Source organism: Poecile atricapillus, chromosome Z (genome assembly GCF_030490865.1).
Source record: "Poecile atricapillus isolate bPoeAtr1 chromosome Z, bPoeAtr1.hap1, whole genome shotgun sequence".
Classification (NCBI taxonomy): Eukaryota; Metazoa; Chordata; class Aves; order Passeriformes; family Paridae; genus Poecile; species Poecile atricapillus.
Window position 1 is genome coordinate 5,762,490 of NC_081289.1, and position 24,197 is coordinate 5,786,686.

At 38.6% G+C, this 24,197-nt stretch overlaps 1 protein-coding gene across 7 annotated transcripts in view; it reads left to right on the plus strand.

The window, feature by feature from the left end:
- LOC131592837 (CUGBP Elav-like family member 2) overlaps window positions 1-24,197 on the plus strand; it is a 370,538-nt gene that overhangs the window by 323,275 nt on the left and 23,066 nt on the right. For all 7 annotated transcript variants that reach the window (XM_058864644.1, XM_058864642.1, XM_058864641.1 and 4 more), the window contains 2 exons: window positions 848-911; window positions 11,443-11,577. In XM_058864644.1, coding sequence (XP_058720627.1) covers window positions 848-911; window positions 11,443-11,577 — 199 coding nt within the window. The remainder of the gene's footprint in view (window positions 1-847; window positions 912-11,442; window positions 11,578-24,197) is intronic.

The following is a 24,197-nucleotide window of genomic DNA, read 5'->3' on the forward strand; positions in this document are numbered from 1 at the left end:
GGTTTAGATGAGATACTCAGAAGAAATTGTTTTCTGTGAGGGTGATGAGAGAGTGGCATAAGATATCCAGAGGCTGCCGCAACCCTGGAAGTGTTCAAGGCCAAGCTGGATGTGGCTTTGACCAACCTGGTCTAGTGGAAGGTGTCCCTGCCTGTGACAGGGGGGTTGGAAGTGGAGGATCTTTAAGGTCCCTTCCAAACCAAACCATTCTATGATTCTATGAAATGGATGTGCCCATATATATGTATTGTGTATGTATAAATACATCATTTGCATGTATAAAATGCTTTGGTATAGTGATACAAACAGCAATTTACCCAGCAATTAAAAATATATATTAGTACTGAGGTTGGATAATTAATACTAAGATAGGCTAAATTGCTATATGTACAAATACCAGTCTAATGAATATCTGTGTGCTTGATTCATAAAGATAATAAAGAAGAAACTGAATTCACAGGGGTGGAGAAGAATGGACCATGATTGACAGAGATGAGTTATGGTAGCTACTAGACTACAGAGGGTTGTAATTAGTCACACTATGTTGGTTTAAATAGATTTAACACCTGGTTGTTAAAAAGAATAAATTGATTAATTGTTTTAAAGCAGCCATGTTATTGAGTTTCCCTTGTGTCTCTGTGTTTCTTAATAGAGATTAGACATTAATATGGATTTACAGCATTGACTCTAGGGATGTTCATTCCAACAGCAGACAGAAGCAAGAGACTATATAAATGTAAAGGAAAGCAGAAATATTCCAAATGTGAAATGATAGTTCATTTCACTTTTATCTTCATTTGTTACATTACTGTCAGATAGATTGCTGTGTTGTGTTGTTCATTTCCAGCTCCTGCAGCAAGCAACTTCCTCCAGTAACTTGGGTGCCTTCAGCGGCATTCAGCAAATGGCTGGTGAGTTAAAAACCCTTTCATTTTGCTCCTGCTATGTTTTGTATTCTTAAGCTATTGAATTCTGTACCTCTAATAATCACGTTGTCAGGGGGTGGGGGGCATGTTGTGTATTAAATGTGGCAGATGTATTGGCAGGGGACAGCTCATGGTTCAGCGTCAATAGAAACACTTTCACCCCTCTTTCAGAACTGAAATTAAACCCAGTGCTCCCAGGTTGTGCAAACAGTTTGTCTTGCATTAGTCACCTGCCATTTGGCCAAAGTAACCAATTGTAAATTGCAGGAGAGCTCTTAGTCCCTGCAGCCGTATCCTGCCCTATGAAAAGTGTCAGGAAAGCAGCAGCAGGATTACATTCTAATTTCCAGTGAGATTTCTGTGTCCTGAAAAATCAAATTAATGGCAGCCCTCAAACATTTTAATAATATGTGGTGAGGAAAAATGTTCTGACCTTTTTAATGAAACCCAAGATTACAGGCCTACCTTCAGTATGAATTTTCAGGCTCCTTTTATAATCACGGAAAATTAACTGGGTGCCTTTTTGACTTTGGAACCCTAGTTGGCAAAATTACACAACAGAGATTTTATGTAAAAGTATAATCTTCAGTCTGGAGGAAAAAAAGAAAGAAAGAAAAGGGGAAAAAGAATCAAAGTGTGAGCGGATTTGAAAGCCGGCTAGTTGGAGGGTTTCTTAGTAATGAGCTGTGTGCCAGTAGTAACTGATGTGTAGTGATTAGCAAAAGGTCATTCCCACTGTGTGACCTACCATGCTGATATCCTAACTTAACATGATGCTAGAGAAGGCAGCATGTGCAGTAAATCAGAGCACAGATGCACATTATGCCTGCCGTGAGGAACTGTTAAAAAGCTTTTTTTTTTCTCTCTTGTTACAGGGAAAAAAAAAAAAAGACAGAATCACAAAACCCCTAAATTGCTACATTAGTTTATTTTAATCATGAGCCCACTGAATCAATGAAATACAACATTACACTTGCTTCATCATCACAAAACAAGGGCTAAAATATTCAGAAGTCTTTATGAGCACCATTTCTCATTCTTTTTTTAATCCTGGTACTTTGCTGCTTCTGGTTCTGCTTTGAATGAAGCCTGAAATACCTGAGCAAGTAATACATATACCACACTGTATAGCACACTGTATAGCTATACCCCACGGGTATTCTTTGCTCAATCATTATAATATGCCATTATTGCAGTGACATCAGAGAATAATGTGAACCTGCTGTCTGACAATATAAATTGGCCTGCAGATGACAATATCTCTGAATTATTCTCTCTTCCTCAGACCTGCTGGCAGTGCTTGCTGGTTCTATTATGTTACACTTGCAATCTAGCATTTTTTCCATCAAAACAATGTATCTTAATATGATAAACAGAACAGAGTGGTTCAGCAACAGTTTCATACTTGGCAGTTTGGAAGTGGTTTTGAGCTCAAAGATTGTGTTTTAATGTTTTCATATTTGGTTAGGTCTACAAAATGAAAGAATTGGGACACTGAGGAAAAATGGTGTGATATCCATTGCATTATGTGTACCTTAGAAGTTTTTGTTGCCTATTTCTCACTGTTAGTATAGATTCAGCTTTGTTTTCAAGAACTGTGTTGAAACTAAGGATTTTAGTCAAGTATTTCCAGGATGAGATTTCAATCCAGGATGTGATTTATTCTCTGAAATATGATCTTGAGACTAAGAGAAAGTCATCTTAAGAAATCATAGTGGCAGATCATTGTTACTCGAGGGATATACTTTTTTCAACTGCAAATTAGATTGCTAATGCACTCATCTATGGGATAATTTGATGACTGACTGCATCTCTTGGAAAAAAAAATGTATTTTACATCTTATATTCATGTTATCAAAACAGCTTGAAGTTTGCTCCTTTCCCCAAAACATGTGACTCTTAAATCTTTATGTTCAAGGTAAAAATAGTGATACTAAGTTCTTCTCCAAGATGCATTTCTACATGAAAGTGCCAAAGACTAAGCACTATTTCATTGTTAGAACTGAGAGTTCATGTCCTCTCCTTGGAAATCAGGCAGTACTATTTCATGCAGTGCATCTGGAATTAACAATTTGTATATTACATTTTGTGAAAGGAATAGAAAGTGCTTCTGTGTCTGCAGCAAGAGCTTGCATTTCCAGCTGAAGCTATCTTTGAATATTTGTGAAGGCCTGGAGTTTTTTAACTTAAGCTGTAAAGGTTCATTTCACAAAAAAAGAATCTAATATGTAATTCCATATTGCATATAGTATGCCTATTAATATAACATTTCAAAGTGAGGAATAAAATCCAGACACAATTGAGTGAGGTGCTAAAGAAGATCCGTCACTGCAGCTTTCAAGTTCTTTGAACTTTGTGTTTGAGGGGTGCAACTTTTATCCTTGAAGTCGATGGGTGTGCTTACCATGTAATTCAGACACTAAAACTTTGATCAAAAGCCACATGAGCCATTGAAATTCCACCCTTACTTCCATGTCAGGGCTCTAGAATCTCTTTTGTGCTTAAATCTTGATGAAGTCACGGTTTGCTACATTAGGACTTCTGATATAGCTACCCCCTTGTACGAAATTAGAGCCCTTTTGGATCTGCAAGTGTTTATTTGTACTGCTGAAGGTAGTGTTGCCTTTGTACAGAACAGAAGGGGCACAGCACACAGCCCACTGCACATGTGAAGAGTTTTTAGCTATGTTTAGCGATATTATTTCTTAAATCAAAGCAATTTTCTTTGCTAGCAGAGCAAAGACACTGCTCTTCAGTGTACAGTTCTAAATTCCCTTTCCCTAATACCACGCCTCAGACTGGTTAAAGTAGTTCTTATGTTGCAAAAGCAGTGGTTCTTTGATTTTGGTGAAGGGAGTGGGATTTTTAGGTGTTTGTGATTGACGAGTATTGGAGTTTGCTTGTTTGTTTGTAATACAGTCCAAAGAAAAATGTGGATTTTTCGCAAGAACTTTCTAATATGCAGACATTAAACACTCAGCAGCAGGTCTAAAAGTGAACACTGTTCTTGCTGTAGCAGCCAACTAACCCTGCTATATATTCATCATTGTGTAAAGTCCAAGCAAATCATGAAACTGGTTTAGTGAAAATTTGAGATCCTGAAATTTGAGAGAAAAAAAGCTGTAGTTTGCCATTTAGCTTTCCAAGCTTTAAGGTTCCATGCTTAATTCTTCAGTTTGGTTTTATCTCATTCCTATTGAAAAACAAGATTTCATGAAATCATTCTACTTCATGAGTCATGCCAAAGAAAACAATGTAATATGTTGAGACTGGTAATTAAGTTGGGAGAGCTGGCAGTGGTGCCTTTGGTATTACAGTAATCCCCTGGTCTTGATTAGAGGCACTAATTCTACCTTGCCAAAGTTTGCTTCATTGTCCTGTATAAAACATGCAAGGACATGCATTCTTATGCATATATTTTGTAGTGAGCACTTCCTCACTTTTCCTCCCCTTCTCTGATATCTTCTAATGCTAATTTAAAGGCACTGTTTCCTCTCACATGCCTCTTCAGCCTCAGTGTCTAGCCTGCACTTTGTCTTTGGGGAAGGATAATAATGTAGATGAATTACATTATGTGATTTGATTGTCTTACTTTAAAAGACAATGTAAGCTACATTAAACACTAGCAACCTTTCAAGCAAACAAAAATTCCTCCTTCAAATACATACAAATTGCATGGGAAGCTTAGTTCAAAGGAGATTGATGTTGCTTGAATATTTGAATTGAATTTGGCTGGCACTGGAACAGGTCCTAAAAGCTGCAGTTATTTAAGCCAACCTGCATGTTTAAGAGCTGGGGAATTACTATACAGACAGTGTGAAAGGAGGTTTACTATTGCTAGGATGATTTTAGAAAATATTTCAATGTTTTCAATGTTTTCAATATTTAAACAATATACAGTCTAGGAAGATTTTCTATAGTCCATTAATGTCAAATGTTTTGACAGGAACAAATATTGGTTCATACAGCAATATTTCTGTATGTGTGGCCATTCACAACATGGAAAAAAGTACAGTACTCATAAAAGTCACAAAGGGCTTCTCTTAATTTCATTGCATAGACAGTGTATTTTGCTTTCTGAAGTTATACAGGAGGAGAAGCCATGGGTTTTTCTTTGTCTTTCAGATCCCTAAGCCCTCTGCAGCTAGGACTTTTTATATTTTTCCAATGTATATATTTTTTCCAGTCCTGTCCAAGTTCTCTCACAGTTTGGTTGCATTTTGGGTTGAACTTCTGGCCCTTTCTGAGCCCTGCTCTATCCATTCCACCTTTCTTCCACTACTCAAGCCAGATTTCCTCCTGTTGCAGAGTCTGTAGGAGCAGATGGGTGAGAGAAAGTCTGCAAGGTTCTGCTTTCTGAATATTTTCCTCTAATTGTTGGATTGGCTCAGTGGATCTGGAGGGACCAGTTGGAAGCCAGGACCATCTGCACAAAAGCTCTATACTTTTGCATTGGCCAGAGGATCCTTTATATCCTCTGACTCTTGGATGGCTTCGTTCCAGCAAAGCCATACAGAAGGAGGATTTCTCCTGCTATGACCTCTTTAGGGATATCTTATTAAAAGTAAAGGTCACCGAGAAACTGTTTGCAGCTCAAGGGAGATAGCTGTTTCTTAAAGATAACTACCAGTTTTGAAAATGTTGACCTCAGGGACCAAAAAACATTTCGCTTTTTTAACAATAATTCCATTGAAAGTCCTAGTTATTTTAACACATTAAATTAGTTTGGGTTTTTTGCTTTTTTTTTTTCCTTCTTTTAACTAATAAATTAGACGACTCTGTTTAGCATTTTTGGAGAGACAGAATTTGCAGCGAGTGAGTCTGTTCATGTGTGTTCATAATCCACACATTTCTCCATCTCAGAAGAGGAGGTACCTTGAGAGGAAAAAGCAGTGCTCAACAGTTAGATGTGCTTATTCAGGTGGTAAAAGTGCACAACGTGCAATTTTGGCCAAGTCTGGGCAAAAGATCTTTAGTTCTGTGTGGGCTTTCCATAACCAGTAAATGGAGGGTGAGGGGCTTTTATTGCCTTGGCCCCTCTGTGGATGGAATTAATCCAGCTGAACCTCAGTAGTTTGGAAAGCAGGCATCCTATCTCCCTGCAATGTCAGTGAAGAGGGAGTCAGTCACTCCCAGGCAATGATTCATCCTACCAAGGCTAGGGTTAATCTATTTTATGGGTATTAGGAAAATACTACATACATTAGGAATAAATTCTTCACTGAGGGTGGTGAGGCCCTGGCACAGGTTGCTCAGGGAGCTGTGAATACCCCATCCCTGGAAGTGTTCAAGGCCAGGTCAGACAGGTCTTGGAGCAACCTTTTCTGGTGAAAGACGTCCCTTGAAAGATGGGCTTTGGGCTTTGAGCAACCTGGACTAATGGAAGGTAGCCCTGCCCACAGCAGGGGGATTGGAACTAGATGGTCTTTATGGTTCCCTTCCAACCCAAATGTTCTGTGAGTCAATGGTTCTATGATTCTCTTAGGATCAGGTGATTTCATTACCCCTCTCTCTTGTCTGACAGCAAGATCCTAAGTGAATAACTTTTTTTTTTTGGACAAAGTTAGATCAGATGAATCTTCCCACTAGGAATGAAGAAGTTTCAATTGACAAAAGCACCCTTCTTGTCAGGATGTGTTTAAAGCATGTATAACCTGAAAATGGGCTGAAATCCTACATACATCAACAAATGGCTCAAAGGGCGTTGGAATTAGATGATCTTTAAGATCCCTTCCAACTTAAACCATTCTGTGATTCTGTGAACCTGCAGTCAGATTTAACCACATACTCTTAAAATGCAGGGCAGAATCAACAGTGGACTTAAAAGTTGTTTTAAGGGCTTTGCTCAATCAAACAGTAGGTGGTCAGGGTACCTCAAGCACTTTTCAGATAAGCAGCTTTTCTAAAAGTAGCCACAGAATTTATATGGTTTGATAGAGGTGGCACTTAGATCTCCTGTCTATTCTAATTCTTAGAATAATGCTGGAATAGCCTCACCCTCCACACTTAATACACATTTTACCATCAGCATCCAAAATGGCTGATGTCAGTGTTAGCAAATAGTTGCTTTTTAGCCTGGAGATGATAAATTTTACCTTAATCCACATTTTTCAGGCTGCAGCCAGGATTTAATTCAGATGGATTAAATCCTAATAATTGAGAAGGATAAAATTTCCAAAGCAAAAGATGTCAAGTCAGTGGGAACTGCTTATGAGCGATCAGATTTGGTTCTGATAATCACCACTGACTTTGAAACTCTCCATGCATACAGTGCCAATGAATGTAGCTGGTGCCTTCCTTTTTTAGGAATTTGTGCAGTAAGCAAATCTCAGCTATTTTCTAATATGATTTTATTATGGTTTTAGAAACCCAAGAGCTGATGAGGCCTAAGAAGTCTTTAGGAACGGCTTGTGACTCCGTTCCCTCCTCTACAAATACCCAATAATTCCAAATTTACAGTTATCACAGGAGAAAAGCTGCAGTGACTGAAACGAGGCAAATTACTTCATTGTATGAAAGTTTGTGTCAGAGGCAGCACAAGAAGTTGTAAAATGTAAATCTCGTGTTCTCAAATTTCCCTGTGTTTTCACAGAACTGCATCTGTGACTGTGCAGCACTACAAAAATTTCCTGTGAATGTGCTAATAGGCCTTATGAGAATGTTCTATCACCATCCATCTGTCACTTTTTAACAGGCCTGATTGGCAAGCACTTGTAACAACTGACATCTGTTCTCGCTTATTGATATGTAGATTTATGGTAATTGCTGTGAACAATAAGACACAAAATTACCTAAGGTGAACATTAAATTAAATTTTCATGCCCCTATCCTTATAAATAATTTTTTTTTAAATCTTAAGTTTCAAGCAAGGCATACTGTGCATCTGTTTTGTACATAATTTAATTGTTTTTTTAATCTGCCAAATAACAAAATGAAAGTTGAATTTCCTTGCAATCTTGAATATTTGCCAAGCTGATAGCACATTGGTAAATACATGTTATTAAAAATGGAATCAAACTGTATTGTGAATCTGGGTTTTTTAATCATTTCCCTTTAATTCCCAACATTGTCTCCATCATGAAGATCAAGAGTTATTCCTTACCCAGAAGGGTTTTTTTTTCCTCTACAGAAGGATATTCATTTTTCATGTGCAGCTCTGCCTATGAGGCTGTTCCTCAGAGTTAAGCAATTTGCATTTCTTCAGAGAGGTGCATTTGCTGAGTGAGCAGCACTTTCAAATAAAATCCATCTACTCATTTGCTGTCCAGCTCTGTTGCGGGATTTGGGACTGTTTTGAAAAAACTGTAGGATGTGAAATGTGTGAAGAGTGTGTGTGAAAGGGGAGAATATGAGAGAGCAGATTCATCCTGCAGAACTGTACCTTAGCTGAGATTCAACTGAACCAAAAATCCCCATTTGAAAGCAAAGTACTTTTGGGGTCTGGGACTTGAGAGCATTTGGTTTCCCTCCTCCAAGTTTGTCCAAGCAAGTGGGATGTTGACACTCCTGACAAGTTGATGGGAGAAACCAATAAAGAGGGAGCATAGATGGTAAAATGCCTGGGGAACATGAAACAGTGATGACAGGACTTTTCAGATGTTTGAGCAGACAGAGGGTCCTGAAGAGAATGCATATTAAGTGATAAAACTGTTGACAAAATGGGCTCTAGAGCATGCTGGGTGACAATGTGTGCCATGAGTTCTTGCTGACGCTCACATTTGAGAGCTCAGTTCTGTGGGGGTCTTTGCTGTCCTTCTCTTACTCAGGTGTGACAACAGCCAGTAGGTTTTGCTCCTGCAGACACCCAGGCTGACACCCTATAACATCTGCAGGCTGTTTTGTGGCTGGTGTCTTACAGTCACCACTACAGTAAAACAAATTGGGTGGGGAGACAACTTCACCACCAAGCTCTTGTTCATTCATCTTCTTTGGGCATTGAAACTCATTTGCCAAATTGATGGGTTCCTCCTGAGCTTATACAGAAAATGTCCCACTATTAAAAAAAAAAGTTTTTGTGGAATGAGGCAATGATGGTATTTGTTTTGCATCCACAGAGGTGCAAGGGTGATTCATGAGTGCAGAGAGTGCAGTTGTTTGCTCTGCTGCCTGTTAACCTTGTCTGGCCTAGGCTGTCCTAGAACCATTCTGTATTCATCACAATTATTTAATCCTACCATGCATACCATTTAAAAGTCCAAAGAAACTCTTGCACAGAAGAAATATAAGCTGGTTATAACTGAGCCTTTTGATGAATAACTAAACAGTGGGTGATAGAAAGCCATTCCTCTAGAGGAGGAGCAAGCCACTGCTTTCCCAAATCCTTGTTACAGAATGGCATGAAAATATGGCCTCAGTGAAGATCAGCAATGTTTGCTGGATATTCTTTGCTGAATTACTTATTCTCCTTATGAAATAGGAAGGTAAATTATAATTAAGGACCAATATCAGTCCAGGATGAAAATGAATTCCGTATCTCATTTTGAGGGTTATTGACTGCTTTATTCGCAAAGATTTGGGTCCCAGCTTAAGTCTTTTACATCCCCAAAATCTTGTTTGAAGTAATCTGCAGTCTTACTATCAAAGCAAGATAATTCTTCAGTGGGGAAAAAAAATATTTACACCCAAAGCAAGCCAGTAAGTCAGACAAGTAATTTAAAAAAATAAAACCGTGTTGTTTGCATACCTGAATCTCTATCTGAACTGTGAATTGCAAAATAGTTTGGATTAGTAATGTTTGAGAAAAGCCTTTTCTTTTAAGATGGTCTTTAGCCTCCAAAAGAAACCTCAAAGAGCTTTCTTGGTCACATAACTTCTCCAAGTGTCTTGTTCCAGTTCCAGACTAGGAATTGGTGTATCTCAGATCAACTAAAATCTTAACTCCCACCATTGCAAATGTCATATTTTCAAAAACACTGACATCTGAACTGAATTTGGACTTGACTGAGACACCCATATTAGAACCTCAATTAAATTAAGTGCTCACCTGAGGCACCTGAGGAACATGCTGTATTTAAATTTGGGCTTTATTCACAAATAGATGCTTATATCAAGGTTCATTTCACAGTCCCTTATGCTGTGACAGTAAGAATCCCTCCTTATGGAGATTATTGATTGTACTAACCTGAGTCTACAATACCTGTGTTTGAAAATAAAAACTCTCCACTATTGCAGGATTTCTGAACTCCTAGAAAGTACCTCTCCTTCACTGCCTTTTTTTTCTTCTCAAATATACTTACCAAGTATTATATTTAAACTCTCTTTTTTTCATTTTCTCCAAGTTGTTGTTAAGCTCCCCTGTTTGAGTTGCAAAGTGTGCACGGAGAAGTAACATCTCTTGTAGGCAAACTAACATTCAGAAAGAATCAGACAAGTTTCTAGACATTCAAACTCTTCTTTGAGTTCCCCAATACTCATGCAGTCTTCCCAGCTCTATCACTAGGTGTAGGAGAGGTATTACTCTTCCTAGTACAAGTGTACTTGTATTATCAGGACTACAAGAACATAATAAAACTCTTTTAGTCTTTTGGGGTTTTGCACTTTGTAAACTCTATTGAGGACTCAAGCTATCACAGAGCTCCTTCATATGTTCAAACCCAAAGGATGATCTCTTGCTACCATCCAAACCATGTCTTTATCTAGTCCAAGGTAAAAGGTGTTTGCTTTTGAATTCCTCTGGTAAAACCAACTCCTGTCCCTCCTATTTAAGCAAATATATGTCATTGGCTGTTGCTTAATCATCTTTTCTTTATCATTTCACAAAAGTTCTCTTTATTTTTTGTCCTCTTTTGCTTGCCATCTAAATGAAATTTAAATGCCTCTTTCTTTAAGGTTCTCTCTAAAATAAAGGTGCATCTCCCCCACATCTTTTAAAGTAATTAAGAGACGGATTGACTCAGTAGACTTGGCATCATAGTCCAGAGCTTGCTGCCTGAAAATCCCTCTGTGATGGCTCTGTGGTCAGGCTGATGCTAATTTGATGTACTTTGTTCATATATGTTTTTAGAAATGAACCATCAAAAGGAAATTGAGCACAATTATTGGCTACTACGCAGCGTAACCTTAGTAGTTATGTTCAGAGGAGACATGGGAAACAAATTTTATTCATCCCAATTATACAACCATGTCCTGAATGTGTTTTAAATGCTAGCTATCTTCTTTACATCCCCCATTGTGTCAGGAAATAATATTGTGCCTGGGCTTCACGCAGAGTTTAAATGACTTTTAATTCTACGCTTCCCTTAGAAGAAGCACAAAACCAGGTTTAATTTTCCTGAAGTATAGGCTTGTGTCTTTGGTGCATTCTCTCAACTCCAAGGAAGAGAGATGAGAAACACTCTTCAGAAACTTTAAGAGGTGGTTTGAGATTATAGATGTCTTGGGAACGAAAAGAATCAAGTTTATTGGCAAGGTACGCCCCAAGCTCCATCATCATTGAAAATAGCACTTTTTGATGATTATGATGATGATGATGATGATTATTACCTGTTTTAATTAACCCTATTGCTTTTCCACATAGGCATGAACGCTTTACAATTACAGAATTTGGCAACTTTAGCAGCCGCAGCAGCCGCCGCCCAGACCTCAGCTACCACCACCAATGCAAATCCTCTCTCCACAACGACTGGTGCTCTGGGAGCCCTCACAAGTCCTGGTAAGAGCAAAGTGCCTGCTTCCAACACACAAACATGGGAGCCGAGGGGAAGGTGGTAGTTAAAATGCTGATTCCATGTTGTGTCATAAGTTCCGTGTTCATTTAAATTGTGAAGAACCTTTAATAGCTGAATACGTTCTTGTTGCTGTTTTTTTCAAGCAAATAACTGCTTTTTCAAGTGGTCCAATGTGGACATGTTCACCTTTCAGTTTCATTTCAGGGGCCATTAAAGCCTAACAGACCCATCTTAAAAAAGTCTGCTTGAAAATTACAATTGCATGAGGAATTTAAGATAAAATTAACTTTTCACAAAGAATTCAGACATGACCAAATTCTTCCCTTCCTTTTCAAAGGAAAATCAGCTGAGGTGGTTCTTTTTAAACCCCAAGATACTTATCTTTGATTCCCATCACATGCACATATTGCCTTCACCCTTTATGAATTTTGGTGAAGTCCTTTTTTTTTCACTTCTCTGGATCTCAGTTGAGCTTTCTTCTGGTCCTGAGTACAGAGTTACAGAAGTGATATCAGATGCACAAGGAATACACAGCCAGATTCTGACTTCATTACACTAAGCAGAAGTCAGATTTATGGGGGCAAAAGCGACAGGATAAGAGGTGGAAATGCCTCCATGACCACCATGTAGAGTTCTAGCCACGCATGTCTGCTGTCTGCAAAAACCCTAGAGAGAAGCTGGGGCAAATTCAGACTTAGGTAACACTTCAGGATCTCCAGAATCCACAGAGAGAGATGCTGATTCAGTGTAGTTACTCTGGGTTTACAGTAATGTAGCTGAGTAGAGAAGCCGGCCAGTTATTGTTACATAAAGGCTGCAGGGCGTAATTATTTGCATCATGAAGTGTGTTTATTGCTGTTCTAAAAAACATTCATATTATTTTAGGCACCACTAAAGAACATTTGTGTTTAATCTTGTTTAAGTGTGTATTTATCCCCCATGAAAAAGTAATTCATGGCAGACTGTTTGAGCTCATCAGTAAGGAAAACAGTCTTCACTGCACAATAGAACTGGGACTGAGTGTGGTGCTGGGTGTTAGTGCTACCCAGGGCTCCCAATATATTTCAGTTTTATTGGTATTTTGGGACAGAGGTTAAATGGAAGGAAGCTTGGCTAGCACTAAGTTTGTGCAGAATTTTCCTGTTTCTGGCATGATCCTCATCTTGACATAAAAGTAATATTTATTAGCAACGTCGCTGAGAAGCAGGTTGGGTGAAAATAATTTTGGCTTGCTGATGTGATTTTTAAAATTTGAGTAATCTATTCCCTCTCTCCCAGTGTCAGTGTTTCCATGTTACACCTGTCTGAATGCCCCCCATTTACAGAAGCAGCAATGTTGCATTTCATGCATGCTGTGTGGTATCTCTGCAGTTTAGCTGATCAATGTTTGAGCAGCCTTGTCCTCCCAAGACACACACTACGTATCTTGACCCACACCGACAAGAGTTCCCAGGGCAACTCCATGCACTGCACTGTGGTGCAGATGGGCTGGAAATTAACTCCTTTTTTCTTTGCTGCTCTGCAGCACAGTGGCACCAGAATGTTCCCGTCATGCACTTTGTTTTGCCATGTACACACAGAACTTGGCGTCAGCCTTAAGGTCCACATTTCTCTCTTTCCTTCTCCAATACAGTCTTCTTATCCTGCCTGTCTGACTTGCTGTTCCCTTTTAACCTGATCTTGTGGCTCCTTGAGTACCTGGGAGATTTTATCTGATGTTCTGGTCTGCAGAGGACCATGGTAGACGGGTGCTTCCATTGGGCTGGGCAGATATATCTTTGGGGTAACTAGAGCTTCCTATTGCTCAGGGTGGTATTACAGAGCAGATACCAAGGTATTTTACCAACTGGTTAATAATTTTGGCTAGCAGATTGAACTTGTGATTGATTTCAAAAAAAATCTGGACATTTAGCCTTTCAAATAGTGTCTTCAGAATGCCAGGTGCCTTTGAAAGTCATTTGGTGCTACACGTACACATGTATTTCTAATATTAGACAGCTTGAAAAATCTCAAATAGGTCTACTGACCTATTTATGTTGCACAACCAACCTAAAATCAAGCCTTGTTAAAATGTTCTTTAGTTTAACCTTGCTTATCTGGTTTCACATTCTCCACCCTATTATGTATTTTGTAGACCTGAATAATATCTTCAGTGATTCTTCTCTGCTCCATGGAAAATGAATTTAGTTTGATAAAGCTTTTCACATAGCTCAAAGTGTTTCCACTAAAACTTGAACTATGTTGGCAGAAAAAATTTAAATTTTCTGTGTGAATGTTTGGAGGCCTTAAGGGTATTTTTTTGGTCTAGTTTTCCTTTAATAAAACACTTCAGTTTGTTGTGTTTCATAAGTGTAAATTATTTTGTCTGATTTCAAAGCCTGCACTAAAGCCAGGAAGAAATGTTTGCATCTCTCCAGATAATGCATTAAATTAATATTTCTTAGTTGAAAAAATAGCCCACATTTGGGGCAGTGCAAAGGTAGATGCTTAAATTTAATCCTTTCCTTGATGTTGTTGAAGGTGAAATATTGCTCAGAATGGAGATGGGCATAAGTGTGAATTTCCAGTATGCCTTGAACCATGGCAGCCACATAAATCATATCCATGTTTCTAGCCAGATATATCTCCCCTGAATCAATCTTTGACCAAGAGTTCTTGTCTGCCCTTTGTAAACACATGTCATAAGAACCCCAGAAGATGGTTGTTTCCATTAAAATTTGGCTTGAAGCTTAATTTTACATAGATAAGATTTAGCAACCATGAGTGCACCATGCTAGTACAGAGGAGATAGTGGTCAGGCCAACTTCAGTGCGTTGGCAACACAGAAAAACAGGCCAGGGGGTGAGGAGCCAGAGGAACATCTGATATTTGAGGATTTCCAAACAAAGTCCAGTGATCTTTCTCCCACACATTCTGACTAAATAGCTTTGACTGCAAGAGAGTCCAAGGACACTCATTCTCCTCCATGTGCTAAATACTTTCTCTTAAGCTTGAAAAAGTATTCATTCAGAAAGAACAGAGACAATACAATCCCCCAAACTATTAATTTTTTTATAATTGTAAATTTATAATTTCAATTTTGCATGCCCATGGAAGTGTCTCCCTACAGCATTGTTAGAAATGATTTTTTAAAAGCCTTTGCTTAAAAAAACATGAAAGATTAAGCTTTCATTTTAGTAAAAATCCCCTCAGGCAATAAATAGGTTCTTTTGTCTCTTGGCCCTGGAAAAAAATTAAAATGGTTTAAATTGCCTATGGTTAAAGTAACTGTTTCTTGCAATTATCAGATGGTAGTGAATAAAAATTAAAATGAAATCATGAAAGACTAAAAACCAGGTAAAGGCATATTATGTCTTTCATGAGTTTCTCATGGGTCTTTTGAAGACTCATTTAATCATCTTTCTTGTCTTTTATTTTGATATGATAATTGTTTCCTTTATTTACTTTAATCGCCTCTATTTAGTTAATTAATTCTTCACTTTATTTTCATTTCACTTGCTTAGGATACTTCTTCTGTTTTAAAGACAGGTACCAGAACTATTTCATACTGTTTTAAAGGCAGGTACCTGTAGTATTTCATAACACAAGGATTTGGGGTAGCTTTTACCTGACTCCAGGTTTGTTTTATCCAGTTTGTCTCACATCCCTTTGTGTGGGGAACTGGAAGTTTCCACTTATTGTTTTCTGGGAAGGGATTTTGGAGGGACTACCTCAGCTGTAGGTATCCACACTGTAAATATCCCAATCTGGGCAGGATAAATCCCAGCTGAGTGTAAGGAACCTTATTCTCTCCTGCAGAAACTGTCCTTGACACATCCTGTAAATGGATCATGGAGCACAGAGCTCACAGGGAGGTGGCTGTTCCAGAGCCTACAGAGATGCAGGGGTCATGCAGTGGGTGGTGGGAATGCCAGGAGGTGGATGTGAAGGAGGGACATATAAGCTCAGAATCAAAATATCTGTCTCTAACAGTGTCTGGCATTTAATTTCCCTGAACACTAATTTTCCCAAGGGTAATAATGTGTATTCTGACTGTCTCAGTTGGTACAAGGCTAACACAGCACTGTAAAATGTGGATTACTCAGAGCAGGTTGGTGAAAGCCGCGTCCAGTCAAGGTCTGAGTGTCTCCAAGGATGGAGATTCCACATCCTCTGTGAGATCATTTCAATTTTGTTTCTTCAAATTCACACAGAAATGTTTGTTTCAGTAACCAGTGGGAAAGCCCTACTGTGTGTAGATGAGGAGATGAAACATCTAATTATATATCCAAATTTATCTGCATGAACATACACAATATAATTTCTGAGCTGTGGGGAGATAGAATTGCTAAACTAGAAGCTAATTCAGTTTCAAACTTAGGAGCCTTCATTTTCCATGACATTTTCATGATTATTTGATTCTCTAAACTATTATTTATTTACACAGTTGAAGTAGCTATTCATGCTTCAGTAAAAAACTCTTTAGGTTTATCTGCTGTATAAACCTAAGAGGAAATATTTGGGAAAAAAATACTGATAAGGGAGAAAGTGAGACTTTTTTTCCTTTAATGATCTCTTAAAATCCAGCACAGCTTTTGTCATATTATATCAGTATTCAGCCATTAACTCTTGCACTGAAAAAAAAAATTCTCCTAAGCACAAAGGTCTAAAAATACTCATTTTCAGACAGATGCTGACATTGAAGAATAACAGTCCTCAAAAAAGGAAGACTGTGAAGTATAGAATAAACTGAAAATAAAAAAAAGATTACACTGTCTTTCCTGTAAGAATTAATTCCTTCTTTCCCTCTGCTCAAAACAGAGAATTATAACTTACAGCTATCATTTGTGGCTCATTATTTCCTCTACCCCTTAATCTAGTATGAAGATTGTCTTAGTTGAAGGTGTTCATGTTGTGAGCACAATTGTTGAAATGGTAGAGATTTTATAGAATATACAGGATGCTTCAGCTGAGAAGCAGTGAAGAATGTTCAAATAACCATTCTTAGAAGATTTGCTTTTTGTTCACTTCAGTACAATACGTTTTTCTCCAATCAGTGGCGCAAGGCTGCCACTGTGACATTTTGTTAGAGGCCAGTACACCCACTGAGATAGTTGTGATTTGCTTCCAGGATGATCCAAAAATAACCCTACCAGTAGGTGTGTAGGAAGGTCTGACAGTTTGCTAAAGACTAAATTGAAGTAGATGTTTCATGTTGGAAAAGATCAGTTTAAAATGCAGAATGGCACTCGTCATGCTGTAGTACAAATTGATTATTTTTGTGCCATTTCATGTGGAATTAATGCATGTTCCATTATTGTAAAATCATTTTAAAAAAGCTTTATTAGCTTGCAGAACATGGAAAACTTCCCTAGTATAAATTTCATTATTTTTAGGATAAATATACAGTTGATAAATATAAGACATAGATTAAATAATGGTTTTGAAATACAGTGAATGTACAATACACACACTTAACCCAAGCACATGTTTTTAAATTTAGTATTTAAGTCTAGTTATATAAATAACATTGTTACCTTAGTGCTTGGAGGACAGAGAATTTCAATGCCTTAAATCTGATCTCAGCACCGATATTTTAAAAGAATATGTTTTCCAGGAAGCTATGGAAGAAAATCTTGCCTTAGCACACCCATATCCCAGTGCCTGTTATTTGACTGCATAGTTCAAGGAGATTTGTGACAGGACAAGTATATTTCTGAACTGTTGTGTGTCAGCTGGTCTTATAGACATGGTGTTAAGTTTCTGAGTCTGTGGTTAGGATTCTAAATAAGTGAATTGATTTTGATTGTTCTTAGTGCCCAGAGATTGTGCTGCTTATTGGAGAGATGTATTGGTACTAAGCCCATCTGATAATTAGGGCACCCTTAAACAGGCATGCAAGCACAAGTTGGAGGCAAAAATAGGAGACTGGGTGTGTATTTCTGACCTATATTTGTATTTTTAATAATGCTTCAATATGTCTTAAATGACTAAAGGAGAAAAGAGTGGGAATTTGGATAAGAATCTCCCAGAGTCCCAGCAGAGTAAAAGGAGAGGTGATGGATTCATATGAAGCCTCCCTGGAACAGCACTGTCTCTCCCTGGTGTCCTCACTGGAAAAATGAGCCTGTGATAACCTGAAGGATGCTGATGGCAGCAGACAGGTCATCATTTTGCTGTTTTCTTTGTCCCTTAAAATGTAGTAGGTCTTTGTACATTCTCCTTTCAGAAGGGTTTCTGAGCAGGTGCATCAGTGCAGCCTGAAGGATCTCAGGGAGGCTCAGGCACTGAATGGGCTCAGGGTGGGTAGAACTGCTTTGTGAAAATGTGAGGCTGCCTGAAAACTGTAGGGGTCATTTTGGCAAAGCTCCTTATCTGTTTTAGAATCAACATTATCAATTTATGAATTTTTGGCACAGAAATCTCCAGCTGTTTCCTCAGAATTCCATTAATACTGAAGGACAGGAACATGTGCATATTTTCAGTCAAGCATTGTGCTGGTTAATTTTTTCAGGTTTGTTTTTTTCTTTCAGAAGCCAGCATACAGTACTAAACCATGGATTAGTAGGATCTAATTCAACAGGAGACATGTTTGTTTTTTAAACATTATTACATTATCATCTTCCTAAAGTATTAAATCCGTTGCCTTAGCACATTTCAGGATTTACTTTGCTTGCAGTATACAAATAACACATATAATACATTACGTTTTGTAAGTGTCTCTCTACCCCATTCTTAAACTATAATTCAAGCTACAAGAATCCCAGTTAGTAAAAAAAAAAAAAAAAAACTTCTTTCTGTTGGCAGCACTATTTGAAGTTCATTCAGGGTTGCTTTCTATTAAAGAAAGATGATAGTATCAGCTTGCCTACACAGGTAGATATGTGAGCTTATATGTAATAAATCTTACAAGAAGTTACAAGCCCAGAAAATGCTGCAGTTCATAATACCCAAGAAATAATGTAAATCTTAGACAAATTCATGCATTTGAAGGAGCTTTCAACTAATGCCAGTATTGTTCCTGCAGTCCTACTGGATTACGCTTATGTCCATGGATACTCCTGGTCTGTTTACCCAAGGCAGAAAAATTATAATTAATAGTAAAAAATAATAATTTAAAATCTTAATTTTATTCTGTTTTTTATTAGTATTAATACCTTAACCTAATTGTTTTAACATTCTCTCAAAAGAATTACTTGCTTGAATACGGGTCTATTGAATTATTTTATGCCATGGCCAAACAAAAATATCTCCAACAACTGCATAAGTTTAAAACCAAGGAAAGTAAACACTCAACTGCCTTTGCTGTTTGCAGAACAAAAATGTGTAATATGGATGAAAAGAACCAGTGTCACAGTGAACTCAATATGACTTTACAAATGTCTGCAAAGGACCTGGCTGAGTACTTTTACATGAGGCAAAATAATCCTCAAGTTCTGCAGCTCCCAGGGGTGAACAACTGCATGTTGTGGATGTGCTATTGCAATAATGTTGTGCTTGCACACCGCACTTAGTAACCCACCTGCCATAGAAATAATTGCATGTACCTTCAGGATTCATAACTCCTTTAACTACAAACTCAAATTTTCAATATATAGTTTAGCTCATCTCTATTCTAAAATACAATGGACAGGACTCTAAGTGTCTGAAGAAAACAAGTCTTTTAGAAACAGCTTGTTGCAAGGGAAAGACAAACACCTCCCAAGGACTGTTTACCTGATTTTAAGACTGATATGCAAGAGAGGTGAAAAAGATTAATCAGGCCATCCTCTCCCATGTACTAGAATTTGAATTGGCATATATGCATGTGGTAAGCACTTGCAGAACAAAAACATTGCTTACCTTGAATGATAGCCTTGGATTCTGCTGACATTCTTCTTTCTTTTTTCTTTATTCTTTTTTTTTTTTTTTTTTTATGGAGAGATGCTACTGCATGTTGTTTGTCAATGCTTAGTGGTGAAAGTGTGTCAAAGATGTTGCAGGCACACCAGGGGCTGTGTGAAGGAACCTGTACTCTAGGCAGGAGATCCTGGCCTCAAGTAGAGCCTTCTTGATTTTAGATCAGAAATTCTTCAGAAAGTGATTTATAAGTGGCTGTATTCTGAAGTGGCTCCACATGGAGGTCATTTCAGGGCATGCATCTCGGAACAATAGCCTGCTCCAAATTGAGTGAGATAGCTGTAATAAACATGAGAGCACAGCTGGAAGTTCCCTGTAGAAATGGCTTTGATGTGAACTCAGTGGTGCTTCAACGAGCACAGCCACAGCCCTTGGCCCCACTGAATAAGACAGAGTCATAAGTAATAAGTCATAAGTCTCAGTAATTCTTCTTTGTTTTCCTCATATTGTAGTGATTCAATTTGGTTTGATTTCAGCTAGAGTTACACTTGGAAATATCTGATGGTCAGCTATGAAGCTGAACTCAAGCCAGTCCACTGTGCATTATTATTCTGTTCCCGAGCCACTCTAAAATACTTCCCACCCAAAAGCAAAGACGATTTATGATTGTGGTGTGCTGGGGAGAATGCACAACATGTTGCAGGCACAGCATTGAGGTACAACTTGTAGTTTACTCTAGAGGTTGATAGTCTTCACTGAGAAATGCATTTCAACAAAACAGAAGCATCAGCATGGAATTGGCCCAGAATATTAACTTGCTTTTTAATATCTCTCTCTCTCTCTCATTCTCTCTTCATCTTTAAAATCTCATAGGAAAATGTGTCCTTAAACACCAAGATTCATAAAAGCAGCCTAGATTCACAAGGACATGCCAAATCAATGAACCCTTGTTTGTTAACATACCTTCTGCTAGATGGGTTTGGAGGAATATTTTGGAACAGAGGACTATAAAACCACAAAATCAACCAGCTAATAAATTTCTCTGCCATACCTGTAGTACCTTTGCATGCTTTTTTCTCCTACTTTGCACTGCTGTGGAAGGTCCATGGTGTACACATTGTAATTTCATGACAATCATAAATGTCAAGCTAGTTGTTAACATAAACAAGTGATTAAAATTAGTGTCCCTGATTTTCACTTCTCCCAAGCTCTCTTAGCTCTCCAAAACCCAAGCAGTGCTTAATAGTATGGGTTTATGAGCCTAAAGTTATTCTCCCATTGTTGAAGGCCTTGGCTTCTGAATTTGCAATTTGAATGAATTTGTTCACCTCATTATGTTTTCTGGGTTTTTTTTTATTCTTGTATAAGTCAATGTTTCCAAAGGACCTCATAAAGCCAGAACCAGAAGGATCACCATGGGGAAAGGCTCCTTCCTCTCCTCTCCCTCTCTGTCATGCTTTCTATCACTTGCACATGCATGCCCACAGATACAAAAAAGAGACTTCCTTTGCTCACTGCTGCATCTCTTCCCCTGTTCCTTGAGAAGAAATGGACAATCTTTCATGGGCACAGTTCATCTGTGAGTAATGAAGAAGCAGAGGAGCACTGACTTATTGGAGAAAGGCTGTGATATTGGTATATGTCTTTCTGTATTGTCATTCTTGTTTCCCCTGACTCTTTCTTGCTCTCTTGCTTTTCTGGTGCTCTTTCCCTGGAGTGCATCTGTCACTTTAATTTTATCCTGTCCAAGCACAAGCAGAGTACTTAAACTTCCTAGAATCTTCCTTTTTGACATGTCAGACAGCACTTCCAAGATACTAGAAAATGTGCAAGTTTTTGCTTCTTTCCCTATACCAATGGCAATGTGTTTGTCCGATGACCTTATGGAAAATACACCTCTCCAGATCAGGAAAATCTACCTCACCTTTGCCAAAATCTGTTCTGAGAAACAGAACCAGGGCCTGCTGGTACTGTTAGCAACAGGGAGGCCACCAGTTTGTGCAAGGGTGAATACTCAGATTGGCTGGAGATCACTATAAAGGGCAGATAATTTAATGCCAATCACACATGCTAGTTAGATTAGAATACTGATGAGCCCTAGTGAAAGGCCAACTGCATCTTCTTTTAGCAAAAATATTAAAATGCCCCCATTTCTCCCCCTCCCCCTCCAGATTCTCCAGAAGAATAAATTAAAACTTGGAGGTGTGGTTATTATCACAGAATAATTAGACCCCATGGGATTAGAGACACTCAACGTTTGCTAATGCCCCTGGGTTGTGATTATCTAATAATGATGATGCCTCTGTCATTGCTTAATTATTCTTCCCCTTTAAAATGTTCCTTCTGCAGTCAAAGCCCGTAGAATGTGCTCATCTCAGCCAGAAACACCACTGCAAATTCCTGAGAGCAATGTCACATGGGCACCATGATTGACTTGCCCACTTCTCCCCCACACCATATTTATAATCCTCATTTCAAGAGTTCCAGCATTACTATATTTGAATCATTCCCTTTTTCCATAAGACATTTCATTTGTGTGTTTAGGAGAAAACTCAGTGACCTTCTTCAAAACAACCACTTGGTTTAGTGCAACATAAAGATAGCACACCTTAATTGATTGACCTTAAATATTTAAGATCAGATCTGTGCAGAATCCCTCCTAACTCCAGGTCAGTGGTCCAGACTCCCATCTACATAAGAGCCTTGTACAGCTGGGTGCCATTCTCTGTTTAACAGACTACCACCACAAAACTGAGATAATATAAACCAAAGTGGGAAGCTTTGCACAGACTTTGTCCAACACAACAAAACTTTGTCCAATACCTTTAGTCTTTCAGTCAGGCCAGCAGGTGTTCCCCATATTTAGATACAGTTTTCAAGACACAGTTCCAAACATCATTGGTTATTGCAACTAAAGATTAGAATGAAAACAAAGAACGCAGCCTTGATCTGATTATCCTTAAATCCTGTGTTGTCTCTTAGCTTTATTATCCCTCCTGGACTAAGCAAGGGACAAAGGCATATTTTGTTTACCCAATAGATTTTGTGTATTAAACAAAGATTTTAAATTCAGATGGCTAAAATTAGAGATTTCTACTTTGAGTTTAATATTTCTTATACTTTTGTCCTTATAATTTTTTTATAAATGCTTACCATTTTTTTCTGTCACTGACTAGGGAGCTGTTAGAAATATTTTTTTTTTATTGTTTTACTTTATTTTCTGGCCACATCTCTTCATATGATTTCTTTATATCCTTTCTTTACATTCTTCTACTGTGATTTTATTTTCTGTTGCACATTGCTGAATCTAAGAGGAATCTAAAACCTCAAGGAAAGATCCAAGGTCAGAACTTCTTTTTTCAGATGTAGATTGGGCCCTAGAAACCTCACCCACACAGTGTAGCTGTGGCAGCCTAGAATCAAAACCACAGATGAGAGTTAAGTGGCACATTCAGTGTCATCCTCTGTTTCTGTTAACAGACCCAAGAACAGAAACTGGTTCTACTGTTCCGTTTTCAACACATCTTCATTCTTAAGCCTTCTTTCATTCAGCCTTAGTGTGAGCTGACTTTCTCTTCTTTTCTCCTACGCTGCTCTGATTCCCATAGAATAATTGAGGTTGGAAGGTCAGTTGGGACGTCTGTGGCTCAGCTCCCTGCTCATGTGAGATCAGGTTGCTTAGGGCTTGATCCAAACAAATCTTAAAAACCTCCAAGGACACAGATGGAGGAATCTGGGTAATCTGTTCAGAACTTGACAATCCTCACAGTACAAAGGTTTTTAATTATCTCTGAACGGAACCTCCCTTGTTCCAATGTACTTCTCATCTTCCCTCCACGTACTATTGCTCTATCTAGTGGATGAACTCCTTTTGAGCACTAGGAGGCTATTTTAGGTTCACCTGGAGCTGTGTCTTCTCCAGCCTGAACAAGTCCAGCTCATTAAAGGACAAGTGCTGGACCCCTGACCAACTTGCTGACCTTCCACGGAACTCGCACCACCCAATCGATGCTTTCCTTGCAATGAGGAGCCCAAATCTGCATGTAGTGTTTAGATGTGATCTAACAAGCACTGAGTACAGAGGACACCTGGATCTCCTGGCTCCTCTTCCACAGTCCAGGATGCTGTTTGGCTTCTTTGCTGCCAGTGTATGCTGCTGGCTCATGGTCACGTCCCACCAAGACCCCCACAGGTCCTTTTCAGCAAACCTTCTCCCCAGCCCACCCATCCCCAGCTGAGTTATTGAAAGGGATTATTCCTCCCCAGGTGCAGGACTTTGCATCTATCCTTCTTAAATCTCATAAGGTTCATGTTGGCCAGTTCTGCCCATCTGAATCCATCTGAATGACAGCCATTTAGTCAGCACTAGTCTCACATCCATTTCATCTGGCACTTGGACTCAGTGAGCTTAGGAAGGCAGCAGAAAATCAGAAATAAACCCAAATTCAGTACAAGAAAGAGGATTCTGGACTTAGACAACTGCCAGTACAGATCTGCCAGTAGTATCTCCCAGAAGTGACCGTTTTCTCTGCAACTTCTCATGCTTAGTCACAGAGATACTGAACCTAAAACTTGTGGGCAATATTGATCCCTGGTGCACTACTATGTCTCAACTGGAGCAGAAGAAGTACTTTGAACACTTGAGTTATTTAAACTCTCCATTAAGTAGAACAATAAGAACAAAGTTGTGGTTCACAGGTGAGTGGTGAAAAGCAAGTGGCTGATATCAGATTCAACACTGAGTTTCCTGTTGTGCCAGGCATTCATAGTGACAGGCAGTTGTGGA